General features: G+C 39.0%; 2 protein-coding genes across 3 annotated transcripts; one reads left to right on the top strand and one right to left on the bottom strand.

Annotated features, from left to right (window-relative positions):
• Positions 1–137: 137 nt before the first annotated feature.
• On the top strand, positions 138–6,428 carry sst5 (somatostatin 5). Its single transcript, XM_062065108.1, has 3 exons — positions 138–254; positions 5,885–6,103; positions 6,173–6,428. Exons 2-3 carry the CDS (start codon positions 5,984–5,986, stop codon positions 6,359–6,361), a joined length of 309 nt encoding a protein of 102 aa, XP_061921092.1. The 5' UTR covers positions 138–254; positions 5,885–5,983; the 3' UTR covers positions 6,362–6,428.
• A 94-nt stretch (positions 6,429–6,522) lies between these two features.
• trip6 (thyroid hormone receptor interactor 6) lies at positions 6,523–20,788 on the bottom strand. Of its 2 annotated transcripts, XM_062065100.1 has the most exons (10): positions 20,559–20,787; positions 16,277–16,487; positions 16,092–16,195; positions 15,905–16,018; positions 14,453–15,004; positions 14,267–14,360; positions 14,018–14,187; positions 13,750–13,928; positions 13,557–13,677; positions 6,525–7,494 (listed from the first exon to the last, which is right to left on the bottom strand). In XM_062065100.1, the coding sequence occupies exons 2-10, from the start codon at positions 16,476–16,478 to the stop codon at positions 7,363–7,365; spliced, it is 1,668 nt and encodes a 555-aa protein (XP_061921084.1). In that variant the 5' UTR covers positions 16,479–16,487; positions 20,559–20,787; the 3' UTR covers positions 6,525–7,362. The 2 variants fall into 2 exon arrangements, with proteins under 2 accessions (XP_061921083.1, XP_061921084.1); XM_062065099.1 differs by having other exon boundaries at positions 6,523–7,494; positions 16,092–16,487; positions 20,559–20,788.
• Positions 20,789–21,770: the final 982 nt, after the last annotated feature.

Below are 21,770 nucleotides of genomic sequence, written 5' to 3'. Positions count from 1 at the left end.
AGATCCCAAGCCCGGTATTGAATTCAGGACCTTCGTATTGTGAGGCACATGCACTAACCCCTGTGTCACCGTGCTGCCATGTGGAGGATGTGTTGAACATATAACATGTCTCACCTGTGTGCAGTCCGCTTTTAACGATGCCACCTGCTCTAGGAAAAGAGTCTCAAATCAACAATTCAGTACACTTTACGTATTTCTGTTCTTTGTGGCTTGCAGGTGCGCACGTCCTGCTCTCACCTGATGGTCCACAGGAGGTGAGCATGTCTCTTGTGGCCTCATCTTCACAGGAGACTATCTTATATTGGTTTTATCATAATGGATGGGGTGTAATATTTTTAAAATCACGAACAAAGCACATACATAAATTATACCAAACAACACACAAAACTGATTTGTTAAAAAAGAAAGTGTTTAAAAATTAGAAGGAACTGAGATCTTTAATACGTTGAGATTTAGAACAGCGACAATGGAAAGAAGCATTTCAATCGAGGTGTTAGTTTATGGCGGAGGTCCCCAAACTATGGGCCACCAGCGTCCAAAATCCGGCCGGCGAGAAGTCCCAATAAAAAATAAAAAATTTTTTTTTAACCCACTGCGGCCCCCAAGTCAAAAAGTTTGTGGACCCCTGGTTTATGGAACCAACGTGAAAATGGAACAAAACAATGAAACCATATTGAAAAAAAATTCGAAAGTCATGATGATGAAAATATATCATTAGGAATAAATAATTGTTTTTGTGTTTGTTTATTTTATTGTATGTTGTTAAAAGGACATTTTGCCTGAACATAAATTAGAGTTGCACAACAAATGTTGTCACTGAGGGGGCAGATGTTGTGTTTATATTCTTTCTGCTCCTTGTCATTCATGATTTATTTATATATATATATATATATATATATATATATATATATATATATATATATATATATATATATATATATATATATATATATATATATATATATATATACACACACACACACACACATATATATATATATACACACATATATATATATATATATACACACATATATATATATATACACACACATATATATATATATATATATATATATGTGTATGTATATATATATATATATGTGTATGTATATATATATATATATATATATATATATATATATATATATATATATATATATATATATATATATATATATATATATATATATATATACAATTAAAAATTTTTTTAACAACAAACATGCATTTATAATGCACACAAAAGTCAAGGCACTTTCAACATAACCAACAATCTACACATCAGGTTGAGCAAATCACGACATCAGCAAAACATGTCAAGGAAAGAAAACAAAAGCAAATACAGATAGAGTATTAAATATTTATAAATAATAATAATAAAAAATATGGGGGGGAAAAAGACAAAAAGGGCTACCTAAATCACTTTAAATGTTTTTAACAAATACATCAATTTAAGGGCTGTTGTACTCTTAATTATCCTCCAAGATTTGTGATTTATTTTAATATTATGCTGACTGTTTTTTGTTTGACCTTTAATGAATGAAATAAAAACAAAAATGGGAAATGGGAATGGAAGTGATAAATGATACTAACACAGAGGAGGACACGGGCGATGGAGGTTTCAACAGACACGAGGTTGCCATGGAAACGTTAAAGGAGGCTTGGCACTGACAGCGCCTACATTTACTCCCTTTTCCTGGGAATATGTAATTTTGATATAGTAATTGATACTCATGGTTTGTATTGATAAGGAATAATAATGAATGTTTTCATGAATTCAAATACACACAGGAGCCCGTAAGTGGTCCACCTTGTGGGGACAATGGTCCATTACAGTGATGACGACAACAAAACCTTCTTCCTCTCTTGCTTTCATATCAACATTGTAAATATCTACAGCACTCTGGCCGCTCCCTCTGTATGTATCATTTCTTAAAACAATATGTTTATTTATTTGTTCTAAGTAATGCACACATGAACAGGAGTCACTGTGTATTGAGTTGTGTTGCTTTATTTCACATTTCACAGAAATGGCACATGAATATTTTACACCGCAGTATTATATTGCCCATTTGGCCGAACCCGCCCTCTTGTGGCAAAACAGCGCTATTACATCCTTTTGCTATTTCGGCTGCACATCATTGTGGAGAACATTTGCTACTAAACAAACAATCAAAAAAATGGTAGGCGGCTTTGCTTATCCCACACTAATCTGAGTCAAGTTGTTTGTTTCAACATAATGACCTCCATGAGATTGCTGTTGACTTTTTCTTGCTTTGAGATTGAAGATATCAAGTGGCATATTATCCAAAATCTATTATTTTTTATGATAGCTTTAACTGTTACTGCACACAATATATATATATATATATATATATATATATATATATATATATATATATATATATATATATATATATATATATATATATATATATATATATATATATATATATATATATATATATATAGCCTACCATTATGCATCTTTTGCTTTATTTTCATTGTCATTAAATAAATGGAATAGAATAAAAGCTCTGGTTTGAAATAGTGTTTTGTATTAATACTGTAATAGTATTTTGATCGCTCTTCTTGTAGGAGCTTATAGCTTTAATCCAGACTTTGAATTGCCTTTTAACGTATAAAGAAAGACTGGCAGCAGTCTAACCTCAGGTTTCTGCCCTGCATGGCATCAGAAAATGTGCAAATTCAGCAATTTTTACTGTTTAAAAATGTTAAATACAATTAGAATCCTACAGGAACTACATGTTTTCCACAGTTCCAAAAACACCTTTAAACATATATTTAATGTTATTAGATTTTTTTTAAATCTTTCAACATGACAAGTGACCGGCTCTGTGGCTGTACCACCCTCTTACGATACGTCCTTGGTATTAATACACAGTTTTACCTCAATTTACATGCAGCTTATTTGTTCTGTGGCGGAACTCTTAACTCAAAAACACTTCCATCTCAAAACACCTCAAAAATCAACGTCACTCATTGAAATAAACTAGTCCATTTAACAGCACAATTTTAACATGTAACATACCTTTCACAAAGAAAAAATAACGTTTATATAATAAATATTGTATAAAAACAATACAATAAAATGTAGTTCAGACAACTACAGTTTTATGAAGATGAACATACAATATTGACCTTGGAGAGTGGACTCCTACGGTATCTCCTTCCAGCTGTTTCTCTGTCAAACACACAATCAGCAGCTTCAATTCAATGAATATCATGCTCTCCTTCTTCTTCTCAGCACACTCACTTTCTTCCTTCACATGCTTGGAAAAACAAAGTTCAGTTGATTTCTATACATATATATAAGTCAATGCTATAAGTAAGACCAGATGGGCGGATCTTACAGGGTTTCCTTTGCTACTGCCATTAATGGTGGGGATATTTGTAACTCAAACGTTTGCTTATAACTCAAAGCATAACAATTAGCTGAGAGACATAAACACCTTTTCTAGTCTGTTATTGGAGATGTTCTGATGTATTAAACTTGTGTATGTATAAAGACATTTATTTACTTTGGCTGATATGGTATTATAAAAATATAACATAGTAAAGAAAAGACCACAGGACTTTCCTCCAGAAGGTCTTATCTTTGTCCATGGGATGTCCGATGAAACAAAAATGTAGCTGTTTGGCCACAATACCCAGCAATATGTTTGGAGGAGAAAAGGTGAGGCCTTTAATCCCAGGAACACCAAGCCTACCGTCAAGCATGGTGGTGGTAGTATTATGCTCTGGGCCTGTTTTGCTGCCAATGGAACTGGTGCTTTACAGAGAGTAAATGGGACAATGAAAAAGGAGGATTACCTCCAAATTCTTCAGGACAACTTAAAATCTGCAGCCCGGAGGTTGGGTCTTGGGCGCAGTTGGGCGTTCCAACAGGGCAATGATCCCAAACACACGTCAAAAGTGGTAAAGGAATGGCTAAATCAGGATAGAATTAAGGTTTTAGAATGGCCTTCCCAAAGTCCTCACCTAAACGTGGACAATGCTAAAGAAACAAGTCCATGTCAGAAAACCAACAAATTTAGCTGAACTGCACCAATTTTGTCAAGAGGAGTGGTCAAAAATTCAACTTGCCAAAAAGCTTGTGGATGGCTACCAAAAGTGCCTTATTGCAGTGAAACTTGCCAAGGCACATGTAACCAAATATTAACATTGCTGTATGTATACTTTGGACCCAGCAGATTTGGTCACATTTTCAGTAGACCCATAATAAATGAATCAAAGAACCAAACTTCATGAATGTTTTTTGTGACAGACAAGTATGTGCTCCAATCACTCTATCACAAAAAATAAAAGTTGTAGAAATTATTGGAAACTCAAGACAGCCATGACATTATGTTCTTTACAAGTGTTTGTAAACTTTTGACCACGACTGTATGTGTGTATATATATATATTTTTTTGTTGTTGTTGTTGTTGTTGTTGTTTTTGTTTTATTAAATCAACATAAAAAACACAAGATACACTTACAATTAGTACACCAACCCAAAAAACCTCCCTCCCCCATTTACACTCATTCACACAAAAGGGTTGTTTCTTTCTGTTATTAATATTCTGGTTCCTACATTATATATCAATATATATCAATACAGTCTGCAAGGGATACAGTCCGTAAGCACACATGATTGTGCGTGCTGCTGGTACACTAATAGTACTAACCTTTAACAGTTAATTTTACTCATTTTCATTAATTACTAGTTTCTATGTAACTGTTTTTATATTGTTTTACTTTCTCTTTTATTCAAGAAAATGTTAATTTATTTATTTTATTAATTTTTAAAAAAAGGACCTTATCTTCACCATACCTGGTTGTCCAAATTAGGCATAATAATGTGTTAATTCCACGACTGTGTATATATAGCGGTATCGGTTGAAATCGATATCGGTAATTAAGAGTTGGACAATATCGGAAATCGGCAAAAAGCCATTTTCGGACATCCCTAATATACTGTATATATATATATATATATATATATATATATATATATATATATATATATATATATATATATATATATATATATATATATATATATATATATATATATATATATGACCGACTGGGATGGCGGATGTATTAATATTTATTCATTAAACTGCACTAACTTATATAATTAGCTGCATCAGAATGTCAAAATAATGCAATCAAACATTTACGTCACTACAATATTACATAGTAAAGGCAGTGTGTAGTACAGTAGTAGATTGTTCAGGTGTACATGTTATAAAAGTGCATTTATTTGCTAGTCCGCCCACATGAACAAAGGGGTGAGGATGTTTCAATGTACCCTGACAAGCTTCCAACACCTTAGCCCTGCACCTTATAAGGTGTTAGCAGCAGGTCATGTGACCACTCACTGGACACCCGCAGCCTTTCCCCACTTGCAGTCATGACTTTTTATCATTAAAGTCATTATTGATCAGAGAATGTTCAGCGGGTCATTAAGGTCAATAAGTGGCTGCATGAGTTCATTGATGATAATCGCTTCCCACGCAGTCAACAATGTCTTGACATTTAGATAATGGCTCTCCGTGTTTACTGCGCTGACTAAAGCTGACGGCAGGGAGGTTGGTGGAGTGTCGGCATTCTTTGTGGTGTCCAGGCGGCCTCATTAACATTTGAGTCACTGTGTGTCACGGACAAAGTGCCACAGCATGCTTGGCCTCATGTGGCGCTTGGACACCTTGTGAGGATAGAGCCCGTTAATTTTGAGCGACACAACTGAATCTTATTTTAATATTGACTTTGCATAAAAACTAAATCGTGCTTTGAGCTGTCAGATTTGGTCATCGCATCAAATCTTTTTTTTTTTTTGGTGACACTTTCTCCCCGCCTCCACTCGCCTCAGCCAATGACGTGCTAGCGTCCACTGGAGGATGAGGACGATGTGAGGATGAAGGAGGCTATTTATCAGTGACCGTCGCACAAGTTGAGGAGTCTTGTGGAGATGCTTCAGCCGCAGGTGCACATGCTGCTGCTGGTTCTGCTGTCCAGTGGGCTGCTGGTGCGGGTCGGCGCTGCGGACCTGCTGGCAGAGACCCTCGAAGCGGACATGGCACTGGACAAGGTGGGACATGATTACATCAAACACTCCAATTAGAAGCCAACTTTTTTATTTTACTTTTTCTGCTTTTAGGCCTTGGCTCGCTCGCTACTGCTGAGGCTCGTCTACCAACTTGCGTCCAGAAGAGCGGACGCGCTCCCCTGGTTGGAGGGCGAGCTGGGTGTGAAGGTGGGGGTGATGCGGCGACACCTCTCGCTCTCCCAGAGGGAACGCAAGGCAGGCTGCCGCAACTTCTTCTGGAAGACTTTCACCTCCTGTTGACTGTCAATTGATTGATGCTTTGTTGTTCTTATTGTCTGTTTTACAAGTGGCAGGGATGTACAGTCAAATCAATTAAATGTGTGTTTAACAGGAACGCTTTGTTTCAATTTGTCCAGGTAGTAACAAAACACTTCTTGCTTTTAATGTTTTTTTAAATTTTTTTATTATCACTCGGCACAAAAAGCGGCCGCCTCATCACAGCAAAATGACCATGAGTTCCACTTCACAGCATTTAAAAGTTGAGAAAAGGGGAAACAAAAAGAGGACGTCAGCGAAGCTACATGGCTGATTGTGCAACTGGACATAACATTCAAACTAAATATTTGAGGATTTCATGTGAGATTATTAATGTAACTGAAGCTTAAAAAAGAGGGAAGGGGTTAAACATTCTTCAGGTGAGGTTTACTGTACATGTTTTAGCCCTTTAGGACACAAATAGACAAGAAATGGGGACGGAGGTTGAACAAGTACTGACGCAGAATAACAAGTGCAAAAATACACAAAAGGGTTGTATCACAAAAACGCCATGACTTGCATTATGGCGCAAAAAAAAGGATTCCAATTTGCACGTGAGAATGTTTTCACCCTGTTTTCCTTCTCGCTCCCGACTTCATTGCACCGGCATCTTCTGAGTAACAGTCCGAAATAGCCGCATCGTACGAAGGTGAAACACGACATTCTACTTCCGTCTACGAGGCTACAAAAGAGTAACGGCAAGTCACAGTTATTGTTGCGCTGGTTTGAGGCAATACTGACACATTTCTCTGTCATCCTTCAGTATGGGGGGAAAGGTGTGCAATTTGCTGTAAACTGTACCTTCTCGTGTACATGTTGGACACAAATATGATCAAGAAAAAACTGCAACACAAGCTCTCGTTTGGATTAGTAACAAACAGCTTACCTGTCACACTCGCAAATACAACACAATGGAGGAGGGAGGCAGAGGGGGCGTTAAAGCTGTGCGATGTGATTATGGGTCTTCTTTCTTGTTTTTTAATTGATCAGCAGTCCGTGGAGATTTTTGCAGAGAGATCCTGGATACGCCGAGCGCTGCAGCTCTTGCACAAGATGTGGCCGTCCAGCGGGTAGCATCCACGACCTTCGCCCTCGGAGGACAGCAGGAGGCCACATTCCTGATCAACACAAAGATTTTGATCAAACCCAACACACGCGCAAGAAGGAATGTTTGTTTCAGTTTTCAGGTAAGTAAATATTTTTTCATAAATACATTACTTCAACAATACTGAATAAGTAAACTATCCAAATATCGATATTATCGATTCAGGGTGTCCTGATCCGTTGTTGATATTGGGCCAATATCGGCAAAAAAGCAAGTATCGGACGATATCGGCTTGCATTTAAAATCTCCGGTATAAGCTCCAATACAAGCAATCCGTTCACTTGTGCAAAGCTGGACGGCCTGTTAACATTTAAATGTCCTCCAGTAAACGTCTTGTCTCGTATTCTTGTGAAGTCATTTACACAATGTAAACATGATAGGCTATAGCAGGGGTGTCAAACGTACGGCCCGCGGGCCAGATTAGGCCCGTCAACAGGTTTGATCTGGCCTGAGGAATGAGTTTGCAGAGTACAAAAATGAGCCAGAATTTTTTCATGAAATAAACTGCGGTTCTAAATGTGTCCACTAGATGTCGCAATAGCAATTCTTTGTATTTTTGTAGATGATGCTACATATGAAAAAAAATAAACCACATGATGTTAGAGCACCAGTCGAGGAAAATGAGCAAACTACCTAAATAACATCCTGTAATTAAAATGTTTATATTTTTTTTATCTTGATAGATTGAAAATTAACACCAATGAGTTGACTGATAAACATTATCACATAATTTATTCAGAAAGTATATATAACGACACATAAAGATAGAATACTATTAACCGCTACATGTAAGTGTAAAAAACCCCCAACAACATTATGATTTGTACATTTTCAGAATGTGCTTGTTCTATTTTCAAACAAAGAAAACAATCTGAAGTTGTCTTTATTTTTAAGTTATCGTGCCGTGATTTTACCAGTCCGGCCCACTTGGGAGTAGATTTTTCTCCATGTGGCCCCCCGATCCAAAATAAGTTTGACACCCCTGGGCTATAAGCTACTTGGAGCTCGCAGCTATACAGCAGCTAAGCATACAATAGCACAAAAGCTAGACATAAGTGTCCTGAGTTGAACAATACAGCAGTTTAAATCACGACATTTGTCAATACAAACAAATATCAAAATAAATATAGTTGCACATTACTTACACATACAAAGTTTCCAAGGCAGAAGCGTGATAGAAAGTATCCAGTAACAATCGTATCCGCATCATTTGACTTACAGCTTCAGAAGCTGATTCTAATGAATTATTGTGAGCACGAGGTGTCACCAAACACAAATTAACACTCCACTTCAAAAGCATAAATGTGTAATGAAGTTAGTGTTTTTTATACCTACCATTGTTCTTCGTAATTTCACTAGATCAAGCCTTTTCTAACGCTCCGCACTACAAAATAATAAAAGTATCTATCATGGTTTGTGCTGATATCGTATTTTAGATCGTATCGGCCAATACTCAAGGCTCCAAAATCGGTATTCTATCGGAAGTGACAGCCCTATCAACATTAGATCAGTACTAGCTTGATGAGATTGACATTGTTCAGTGCCCTTCTTTGTTTACTATATTTCCACATCCATCCATCCATTTTCTGCCACTTGTCCCTCTCGGGGCCGCAAGGTTGCTGGAGCCTATCCCAGCTGTAAAGGCGGGGTACACCCTGGACAAGTCGCCACCTCATCACAGGGCCAACACAGATAGACTACATTCACACTAGGGCCAATGCAGTGTTGCCAATCAAATATCTTTTTTTGTTTTTATGTTGTTCAAATAAGTCTCTCTCACACACACACACACACACACACACACACACACACACACACACACACACACACGCACACGCACACGCACACGCACACGCACACGCACACACACACGCACACACACACACACACACACACACAGTGAAGTTGGCACGTTTTGTAAATCTTAAATAAAAACAGAATGCAATGATTTGCAAATCCTTTTCAACTTATATTCAATTGAATGTTCGAACTGAGAAACTTCTTTTTTTTTGCAAGTAATCATTAACTTAGAATTTATTGGCAGCAACACATTGCAAAAAAGTTGGCACAGGGGCATTTTTACCAATGTGTTACATGGCCTTTCCTGAGGGGGAACTGAGGAGACCAATTTCTGAAGCTTTTCAGGTGGAATTCTTCCCATTCTTGCTTGATGTACAGCTTAAGTTGTTCAACAGTCCAGGGTCTCTGTTGTGGTATTTTAGGCTTCATATTGCGCCACACATTTTCAATGGGAGACAGGTCTGGACTACAGGCAGGCCAGTCTAGTACCCGCACTCTTTTACTACGAAGCCACACTGTTGTGACACGTGCAGAATGTGGCTTGGCATTGTTTTGCTGAAATAAGCAGGGGCGTCCATGAAAAAGGTGTTGCTCGGATGGCATCATATGTTGCTCCAAAACCTGTATGTACCTTTCAGCATTAATGGTGCCTTCACAGATATGTAAGTTACCAATGCCTTGGGTACTAATATACCCCCATACCATCACAGATGCTGGCTTTTGAACTTTGCGCCTATAACAGTCCGGATAGTTATTTTCCTCTTTGGTCCAGACGTCATCCACAGTTTCCAAAAACTATTTGAAATGTGGACTTGTCAGACCACAGAACCCTTTTCCACTTTGCAGTTTATCTTAGATGAGCTCGGGCCCAGCGAAGCCGCCGGCATTTCTGGGTGTTATTGATAAAATGGCTTTCGCTTTGCATAGTAGTTTTAACTTGCACTTACAGATGTAGCGACAAATTGTATTTACTGACAGTAGTTTTCTGAAGTGTTCCTGAGCCCATGTGGTGATATCCTTTACACACTGATGTCAGTTTTTACCGCCTGAGGGATCGACGATCACAGGCATTCAATGTTGGCTTTCAGCCTTGCCGCTTATGTGCAGTGATTTCTCCATATTCTCTGAACCTTTTGATGATATTATGGACCGTAGATGGTGAAATCCTTAAATTCCTTGCAATAGCTTGAGAAATGTTGTTCTTAAACTGTTTGACAATTTGCTCACGCAATTTGTTCAAAAAGTGGTGACCCTCAGCCCATCCTTGTTTGTGAATGACTGAGCATTTCATGGAATCTGCTTTTATACCCAATCATGGCACCCACCTGTTCCCAATTAACCTGTTCACCTGTGGGATGTTCCAAATAAGTGTTTGATGAGCATTCCTCACCTTTCTCAGTCTTTTTTGCCACTCGTGTCAGCTTTTTTGAAACATGTTGCGGGCATCAAATTCCAAATGAGCTAATATTTGCAAAAAATAACAAAGTTTACCAGTTCGAACATTAAGTATCTTGTCTTTGCAGTCTATTCAACTGAATATAGGTTGAAAAGGATTTGCAAATCATTGCATTCTGTTTTTATTTACAATTTATACAACATGCCAACTTCACTGGTTTTGGGTCTTGTGTGTGTGTGTGTGTGTCCTCAGTGGTGAGTCAATGTGTCCTTTAGTTTTAGTTTGGTTTAGCAGCATGGCAGCTGCATCAACTTGAAAGCCCATAGAGATAACTGATAATTTAGCATTGACGACATTGTGACAGATTTACAGCCAAATCAATACAACAACCATACTATTTAAGTTTATAATGTAGCTGAACCTTTTCCCTAAAAGGTATGTCGAAAGAACATTAGTTTTTTCATAGATTCTGCCCATTTATTGTGTTTATTTACTTTTTCAAATAATGCAGAAGTGGCTTTGCAGTTCTGAATTGACTTCACTGCAGTAGGAGATATCCAACACTTTTCTTTCCTCTTGGACCCATCAAACTTTTTTTTACCTTTTTTATATAAACATTGGATAATATATGGCATATAAACACATGACTATTGAACATATTAGCGTGAACCTAACTGTCAATGCAGTCTTCTTGTTTATTGTTCATACCTGATTATTTACAGTAAATACAAATATTTACGCAAGATTAATGCTAAATTATTGCTTACTATCTAATTTTAAACATACTTGAACTGCACTTCCATTGGTTGTGTTTCTTATGAACACACTCAGGCTCCCATAGTCCCCAAAAGAAGAGTAATACAGTAAACCTGTCAAGGTTTGTTGGTGACGAACCCCAAGATGCAGAGAAGGCGGCAGGCATTGTGCGAGGAAACATGATTTAATTAAACTCTATAACCAAAAAACAAACAAAAGGGTACAAACAAAAGGCGCGCACAAAGCGGAGAACAAACTTGGCTATGAACAGAAACTAGCACAAAAGCTAAACTATGGACAAGAAACAAAAACACTTACTGTGACACGAATAAACAAAACTCACGTGGCAAGAAATGAGCAGGATGAACTAAGACAGGAGCAGAGAGGACAGAAGTAGACAGAGCTACAACGACAAGTATAAATGACAGGTAGAAGCTACAGGTAGAAGTGACAATAAATCCAGCCGTGACTGGAGGGCAGGGCAGGTATAAATAGCAGCTGGCTGATTGGCACCAGGTGTGGCCAGGTGCCAATCAGCCACAGCTGAGGGGACAGCGCTCAGAGAGAGAAACAGGAAACTGAACCAAAAGAAGAGTGCTTACAGGAAATAAAACAAACAGAGAAAAAACTAAAACTTGACCAAACTGTCAGGGACAACCCTGACAAAACCATGTTTATTAGTTTAGTTTAGTTTATTAAGGAAGAATGTTGGTCACAGTGTGTTGTCAGGCTTGTGAGATGTGATGCAAGTGTAAGCCACTGACACTATTGTTGATTTGTAATTTTTTTGTTATTTTTTTAAATGTTTTTAATGATAATGTCAATGAGGGTTTTTTTAATCACTGCTATTTTGAAATTGTTACTAGTATTGATGCTGTTGTCGATAATGTTCATTTTTGTTTCACTACATTTGGATTATTCCGTGTCGTGTTTGTGTGTCCTCAATTGCTCTGTTTGTTGTTGTTCTTAATGTTGCTGGGACTGGTTTGGTTTTGGAGTTGGATTGCATTGTTGTGGTATTTTTGTGTATGGTTTTGTTGATTGATTAATAAATTCATTAAAAAAATAAAAATAAAAAAAGGATCCCCATTAGTGTACACTGCAGTGGAAACTATTCTTGCTGGGGTCCAGGCAAAAACATCACACAATCACAAAACAAAAGATTACAATGCAGTACAACATGATCAAATAATAAAATGTTGTAATACAAAAATAGCAACAACAAAGAACCAAAAAAACTAATAATAACTTCAAGTTTACATAATAATGTTCGTACCCAAGATAAAAAGAGCAATATAAAAATATATATATATATTTTAGCAAAAATAAAACAAAGAACCAATGGCCTAAAATATACACATTAGTGTACCAAAGACAAACAATAAGTGACGAAAAAGTACCATCCCTCCATTTTCTACTGCTTGTCCCACAATCAATAAGATAGTCAATAGTCAATAAAAACAGTTATTGCTGTTAATTGGTTCTGGGCCTTGCCGTGGTAAATTAATTTCTGCAAAGTGGTAACTATAAATTTAATATTGTTATAACTGCAGCCTAAAAACCTGTTTAAGATGTTCTCTCGAGACATGAAATAACACCAGTATAGTCACCTTTACTCGTGAGGGACAACTGTATTACAATACACACTAGGCTGCCCCTAGTGTGTTACAAGAGTAATATTAAAAACCAAAATGGGACCACAAACTAAATCTTGTTTAGGGCCACAAAAAGCATAGGGCCTTATTTATTTTTTTAAATAGTACACAGGAAGGCTTCGGCAGCAAACAGCCAAAGTATGTGAATGAGAGCAAATGTTTTTTGCTTTTATTTCCTTATTTTACACTATTGACTTTATCTTGCTCCAACAATTGTTTGTAATAAGAGGAAATCCTTTCTATTTTTTTGTTGATACAGTTACATTGTCTTGAAGTAAAAAAAAATATTTCAATGATGTTAAACAATGATTAGATTTTGGAGTATCGCCCACGTCTAGTAAAGATTAGCGGACACTTAATCGGCACCGGCGCACTCCTCCGCCCAGTAGTGAACGACATTATGTTGTCAAGGCTTCCAGACGTAGACTAATACACAACTCAATGAATGACACAAACGTGTTGGCTCACCTCACAAACGTAACAGTTGACGTGAAAACTGCGGTCCAGCGCCACGATCCTGACCGTCTCCTCCTGACCCATTTCGGGCATGATAGGCTCGCCACACACGGAGCAGCGGGGCGCATACTTCCTGTTGTTACCGTGAGTTGAAGGTCAGATGCGCGTGATGCAACTACACGTAGGTGGGCAGGTGTGCGTGTACCTGTGGAAGTCGTCGATGCAGTGTATCTGCGAGGTGGCGTCCACAGTGAAGGGCACGCCGTCCAAGCAGCAGTTACACACCACGCATGTAAAACAGCGAGGATGGTATGCCTTTCCCATGGCGCGCAGGATGCGGTCCAAGATGGGCTTGGTGCACTTTGAGCATCGCTCTAGTGTTCTCTGGGAGATTTAAAAAAAAAAAAAAGCGGTTAGGTTTGAATATTTCGTGACAACTTTACAGGACGCTTTGTCATCATTTTGTTACTTACAACGTAGCACGTTTCACAGTAGCTCTTCTTGTCCAGGGCGTAGAAGGGCTGTCCTCGCAGGCGGGCGTGGCAGGTGATGCAGGTGAAGCACTCTACGTGGAACACCTGCTCCATGGCGATGCAACCGCTGCCGTCGCCGACCACGTTGTCTCCGCAACGGGCGCAACGGCCTGAAAGGGATTTTTGTTTTTTTTGTCTATTTTTTTTCTTTTTCAATTCTCCCTCCGAGTTTGTGATGTGTGACCCTACCGAAATAATCCTCAGTTGGAGGGTGGTTCATGTCGTACACCAGCTTCTTGGTGAGGCGGTCCAACTCCTCCTCTGGTCTTGTCGGTGCTGCCAACTGTTGGTGGTAAAAAGAGCATGCACGTCACAGTACATTTTAATTTATTGGTAAACATTTCAATTATTATCATTATGTAACTTGACATCCACCTTGTTGTGTAAATGTGCAGCCCCTGCTTGATTATTTTCCATCCCTCTTTTCGGCAAGGCCACCTGCTTGATTCTTCCTCCCGATCCACTTCCCATGTAGCCCGCTTCGGGGGGGCTCTCCTGCATGCCCGGGTGCAGGGGATACCAGTCCTGTGGGCTGGTCTGAGGCGGGGGACGTGGTACATGCTGGCGAGGCGGCGGGGGTGTGTAGGCCTGCTCTGCCTGCCTCCCCGTCTGAGAGTACGTGACGGGCTGGGCGGTCTTGACCTGCACGCTGAACCTCGGCCCGGTGGGGGTGGAGGCCGTGGTGTAGGAGGCCGGCACTGGCTGGGGGTACGGTTTTGGTGTGGATGAGCTGTAGTAGTCCTGCTGTTGGCATGCTGGGTACTGAGATGTGTGCTGCTCGGCGTACGGTGACGACGGGTGGTACTGGCTCTGGGGGTGAGGAGGGTACCCTGAGGCGGGCCGGCTCTGAGGTGGGGCGGCGACGTGGTGCGCAGGTTGGTAGTGATCCCCTGGGAGGTATTTATTGTAAGGCACATTGTCGTACAGCTGCAGAAGCCAAAGGAATGTCGTTATTTCCTGATAATGATCCAACGTCGTGACAGACGGGCAGGGGTGTAGTACCAAATTCTGGACCTTCATACACAAGACTCCTAAAGGGCCCCCCATCCCACCCTCAATCCAAGTGTCGCCACCCCATACACACACTCTTGCATGCACTAAAAAACTTATTATTGCATGGATTTGGTTGAAACCAGCTTTTTAAAAACACATGTAAACACCTTAATTGGTTTTTGACATTTAAAAGTCGGAATTAACATAATATTTATTATCTAGGTCTTTTGGTTTGTAAGAAAAAAAAAAAGTGCCAACAAATTTAACATAAAGTGTCCAGAATAGCTTATGATTTTAAATAATAATTTATGGTCATGTTTAATCATGAATATGTCACATGTTCCTTTACTTCAGAGTGTAGAGGAAAATGATCAGTGGATAATACGAATCATAATAATACATCATTATTATTATGATTATATTATTATTAGTGCATCTCCTGAGGGTTAAGTCTCCCCTTGTCTTTAAAAACTAGTGACACCCCTGTTTCTAACGTTAATCGAGGGTCCTTGAACGAACCACAGTTATGTTAAGTGAAACCTAAATATCATTTTCTCCTATGCTGCCACAAATACATGTATTATATGTTCACCTTCCTTCTATCCCTTAATCATTGTTTCAAAATGAAGGTGCTTTGTGTGAATGTTTAAAGGTGAGCTTTGTGTTATGAGTTATAGGTTTGCTGCTATGCTGGAATGAACCACTATGCATTTTTAATAGGGGGTGGAGGTAGTTACACATTCTTGATTTGATTCAAACAACTTCTTCATTTAACTTTCATTGATATATTTATTTCATATTAACATTTACGACAACGTCTCCCCGGTGTCATACTTGCGTGCTGGCGTCATGGGGGTTGCTATCAAGGTCGGCCAGCATGGAGGTGAGGGAGTCGATATCGGCATCGATCTTGGAGTGATGGCTCACTGGCTTTTTTGGGCCGGGGTGCTTGAATGACAGCATGTTCACATTTCAAACATTAAATTTTAGCAACAAAGTGTCTGATTTTGGGGACATTTACTGGGAGCTCGTAGCTGTCCACATGGGGGGTCCAGTTGCGCTCTTCTTTGGGCCCGTGTGGGGGGGAATAGTACAGATCACCAGGAGAATGATGACCAGGCCCGCCTTTGCAAGAACAGAACCCGAAATGAGCCTTCGCACCGTTGTAACAATAACAATCTAACAATTCATATTCCACTGTTTTACCTGTAGGTCCTGTCGCCATATACCTGGTGGCCATCACCCCTCCTCCGTTCTGATCAAAAGCGCTGTATTTTGGCCGGAAGTCAGGCGCACCCTTCTTGATGGGCGCCCGGTAAATGGCCGACCCTGCAGAGTGGGACATGGGGGAGACGGCTTGGTCTGGACTGTCCAGAGTCCTCGGTGGCAGCCAGGTAGGACCAGACATGGCAGGATTCTTAAAAAGGAAAAATATTGTTATTGTTGAGTAGTCATCTGATAGGTAACCAATGGAAACCAAGGGATGCTTCACACTTTGTTTCCAATGGCAACAAGAACATACGGGGACGAACAATAGGCTTGGAGTTTTGGAGCAGGAAGTTTGCAGCTACTTGGAAAGGTTTGGGGATTTCCAGTATGCTTGCACATTGCCCCAAAACACACACACACATAAACGGCAGTAGCTACTCTTACCAACTGTCACCACAATGCTTATTGTCTGTGTGTTTACATAAGAATATCAATGATTGAGGGAAAATAGGAAATATTATGTAATGACAGCAGGTGGCTCTGAACAATATATGACTGTACTGTACATGAAAGGCTGTAGCACACAGCTGTCTTGACAATGTGGCTGAAGACTGTCACAATACAACCCAGCACAATACACAGTTACACACTAGTGGAACACACTTAAATAAGTCCCGCTTATGTCGCTAACCTGTCTATGTCAACTCATCAAGTCCTGGTCCACCATGTTATTTTTATTACTAAAAAAGCGTCTATGAAAAAGAGGTTGCTTGGATGGCAACATATGTTGCTCCAAAACCTGTATGTACCTTTCAGCATTAATGGTGCCTTCACAGATATGTAAGTTACCCATGCCTTGGGCACTAATACACCCCCGTACCATCACAGATGCTGGCTTTTGAACTTAGCGCCTACTACAGTCCGTATGGTTCTTTTCCTCTTTGGTCCAGAGGACACGATGTCCACAGTTTACAAAAACAATTTGAAATGTGGACTCATGTGGACCACAGAACACTTTTCCACTTTGCATCAGTCCATCTTAGATGAGCTCGGGCCAGCGAGAGGGCAGCGTTTCTGGGTGTTGTTGATAAATTGCTTTCGCTTTGCATTTTAACTTGCACTTACAGATGTAGCGACCAACTGTAGTTACTGACAGTGGTTTTCTGAAGTGTTCCTGGGCCCATGTGGTGATATCCTTTACACACTGATGTCAGTTTTTGAAGCAGTACCACCTGAGGGATTGCCGGTCACGGGCATTGCCGCTTACGTGCAGTGATTTATCCAGATTCTCTGAACGTTTTGATGATATTACGGACCGTAGATGGTGAACTCCCTAAATTCTTTGCAATAGATCGTTGAAAAATGTTGTTCTTAAACTGTTGGACAATTTTCTCCCGCATTTGTTCACAAAGTGGTGACCCTCGACCCATCCTTGTTTGTGAATAACTGAGCATTTCAGGGAAGCTGCTTTTATACCCAATCATGGCACCCACCTGTTCCCAATTAGCCTGTTCACATGTGGGATGTTCCAAATAAGTGTTTAATGAGCATTCCTCAACTTTCTAAGTCTTTTTTTTGCCACTTGTGCCAGCTTTTTTGAAACATGTTGCAGGCATAAAATTCCAAATTAGTTAATGTTTGCAAAAAATAAAGTTGACTAGTTCGAACGTTAAGTATCTTGTCTTTGCAGTTTTTTCAATTGAATATAGGTTGAGAAGGATTTTCAAATCATTGTATTCTGTTTTTATTTATGATTTATACAACGTGCCAACTTCACTGGTTTTGGGTTTTGTAATACAAATCTATAGAATCAGGACCACATGGAGTATGGAACTTTATATTTGCAAACAGTTTCCACACAGCTGCTATAATAGAACACACATGACAGTGGTGGTGTGTGGGTGCTATGATCTGTGAAGCACTGAACAGAGTTGTATTATTATTAAAGCAAACATGTTTAAAGTGCCATTTCAATGTTGACCATGTGCATTTATTAGAAAAAAGAATGATGGTTATGGCAAACAAAAATATTTATTTCCACTTTTTTCCCTAAAATAAAAGGCTATTAAGGCTATAAAGTGTGTTTTATTCGATTACTCAACAATCAAACACACTAATCGATAGTTGCAGCCCAAGTCGATAGACATCATCGGGCACTTTTATCAACATAAAATTTGAGACCGGGATCATTTCCATGAAAATTGTTTTGTTCATGTTCACATGTGTTGTAGTTGTGTCAACTTACTCATTATCGCTAAGCTGGGTGCCACAACATAACTCTTGTCTAGTTATAAAACATTAAATATTCATGTCCAGTACCAAATAAGCAACAAAATAAAAGCATTGCAGTGCTAATTTGCAGGAAGAAGCGCATATTAAATCTCAATTAATGAATGCCACGGCCATTCATATGAAATTTTACTGCAAATGTATTCCTAGCCCCTTCCTGCTACATCATAAATAAGAATATAATGGCTTAATTCTACAGATATTGTAATTGTCTTCCGTGGCGCACAGTATTAGTGCTTGACTGGTAAATTTGACATACAGGGAGCAAATCCCGATTGGGGTCATGCACTGGACATGTGCAACTTTGTCTTCATTATGTTAATAATTAGTTTAGTACAATGTACATGTTTGACATACCTAAAAAAAAGGGTTAAAACATTTTGTTAAGGGGGATAAAATTCTGCTTAGGGGCCCCAATTTAGTCTGGGCAGCCCTTGCTCCAATGTCATAAAAAACACAAGAATCAAAGTGAAAATATGCACAAATTGAGGCAAAACATCTATCCATCCATCCATCCATCCATTTTCTACCGCTTGTCCCTTCCGGGGTCGCTGGAGCCTATCTCAGCTGCATTCGGGTGGAAGGCGGGGTACACCCTGGACAAGTCGCCACCTCATCACAGGGCCAACACAGATAGACAGACAACATTCACACTCACATGCAAACACTAGGGCCAATTTAGTGTTGCCAATCAACCTATCCCCAGGTGCATGTCTTTGGAGGAAAACAATGTAACTAAATGCCATAGTTTAAAAAATATTTTATTATTGCCCATTCTCCATATGTGTCTGGTCAGTCACACATAAACATGCAACTAATGGCTAGTTTCAGTTATGTCGACAACTACTTAGGTCGATGCTAGTCTGCGAGTCTGATTGGGCGTTGAGATAAGCGGGTCTACTGTACTTTAGGGAGGGGTGGATGTCTGATGTGAGAACTATGAACGCCTTCTATGTCAGCTGGTTGGATTCGAAAGAGAGTGGGAAAAAAACACTCGCTGAGACTGATTGAGAGAATTTGGTTCTGTCATAAATCCTCGGTGGTAAGAGGATTAACATGGTGGATGAGGGGATGATGTTGTAGCACAAAAACACAATGCTTGGACTCCAAATATAAGCCTGTCCACTTTTGAGTTTATTTAATAATTGAACTTTAACCCAGGGGCTTAAATGATTGTACCAGAAAAGCACAAGTAAAAGGTGACAAAAAGCTCCACTGCTCACTGAAGTTAAGCTCATCAGTCTGGATGAGTTAAAAAACCTGGGATGGCCTGGTCACAGAAATTAACTGTTTAGAAATCACCCAGAGTGGATAAAAAAACTGTTTTTAAGAGTTTATATAATTTCCATTTATTAGCTGAGATTTGACATGTCCAAAGATAGATGACAGGGCGTAAATGTCAGGAACAACAAACAGGACATCCGGTAAGCCCTCTGTTCCTTTCAAAGTATAACACTACACACGGCCGTGGCATAGAAAAAAAACATTTTAACTACCAATAATAAACGAGACGAAAGGCGGAAGATTTAACCTCGATAGTCGCCTCTGTATTGTAGGAAATGTACCAAAGGTAAGCACAGGCCACGTTATTCCACATTGTAAATAATGCTTACGTGTTTTATTTTGAAGGCAAATTGCAGTGGCTAACGGCATGTAGCTGCACGCAGCTACAGAATGTTTGCACGTTAGTAATAGTAAATGTAACAAATGGCTGCATGCTTGGTTAGTAGTACATGAATACAAATTAAAATATACTAATTCAAAACTAATGCACCACGAGGTTCGTGGCCGTCTACGCACATCTGCAATAATCATAACAGCGACCCTCTTACCATCTAAGTTAAATTAGTAAGTTGTGACGTTGTTGCCAAATAACTAGCCGTAAGTCGTTTATTTAAGACTGGTTGCTTTGATTTGGTTTTGTACTGTAGTGAAGCTGCTGATATTTCCTGCATTTAAAAAGGGGAACAATGAGAGAATGCTTACTTACCACCAGTAAGGGCGCACGACAGCACGACGTTTGGCTGCCATTACCTTGTAAGAAAGTTGTCTCAGAAAATGAGACCTTTTTCTCTTGTTTACGCTCCTTGACGCCGTTAACCTACTTTCGCTAGGGGTCCAGGAGAAGAGGCCTGCTGGCAGAGAGCTGAGAGATTCCGTTCTCCATGCATTCCCAGTAGGTGACGTAAGCAACCGGGGACGCGCATGTGCGTGCAGACGCTGCAAAATTGGGAAGGGGTCCAATATACCAAGTAAATACAGGAGTATTGCCGATACAGATACTTTTTTTTTTTTTTACCTTGCAATGTTTCAAAACGATTGAAGGATTTTGCCCTATTAGTTCAAATAGTTCAGATCAATAACTTTCACAATTTTAGGCATTTTTTAATAAAGACTTCAAATATTTTTTAAACAGCAAATGTATTTGTTAACAATTTACCAATATATAAACACAGCAATATAACAATATCAACAACAACAAAAAATATTCCTATATTCCCTTTAATTACATTACAACTGTTTCATAATGCAACATAGTAAACAAAAGTGGTACGCCAAAGAATCACTAGATTAATGTAAAATGTTTTACATTGCTGTATTCAAACACAGTGTTACTGTTCAACTGTGCCAAATCTTTACCTTGTTTTTAATGACTACTTGAGCCTACAATGCTACTTTAATTTAATGTTGGTCATTCTGGTGGTACTTGGAGAGCCAAGTTTTTTCTGAGGTGGTACTTGAGGACCACTGTACTATTGGATCTCATTCAAATCCATCCAAAGCCTTATTCTCTGAGTTAATAGTGCAACGCAACTATATATAAATATATTAATGCTGTCAAATTATATTTTTTAAATCAGATTAATCACACTTTTGAATTTAGATTAATCATGATTAATCACAGATTATTACTCGCTTGCATAATTTTAGGGAATTTAAAAAAGACCCCAATATTTTACACAAATGCAATTTTATTGATAGAAAGTCATAAAAGGAATTCTTTGTTGTTTTTTACTTGAATGCATGTCATTTTATTTGCTCAAAACTTGATAACAGTTTTATCTTAAGTCCAGTCAGGGTGTATTTTGAACTGAAATTTGCCAGCGCAGGCGAAGTATTCTCACTCATCACACATTACATCATGCATTGACCTGATCACTGCTTCCGCTCTTAAGGTAATGAAACATTTACAGTCACAATA

Source organism: Entelurus aequoreus, linkage group LG12, assembly GCF_033978785.1.
Source record: "Entelurus aequoreus isolate RoL-2023_Sb linkage group LG12, RoL_Eaeq_v1.1, whole genome shotgun sequence".
NCBI classification, from domain to species: domain Eukaryota; kingdom Metazoa; phylum Chordata; class Actinopteri; order Syngnathiformes; family Syngnathidae; genus Entelurus; species Entelurus aequoreus.
The sequence above is the reverse complement of the archived record's forward strand: the minus strand, read 5'-3'. Positions and strand labels throughout refer to the sequence as shown.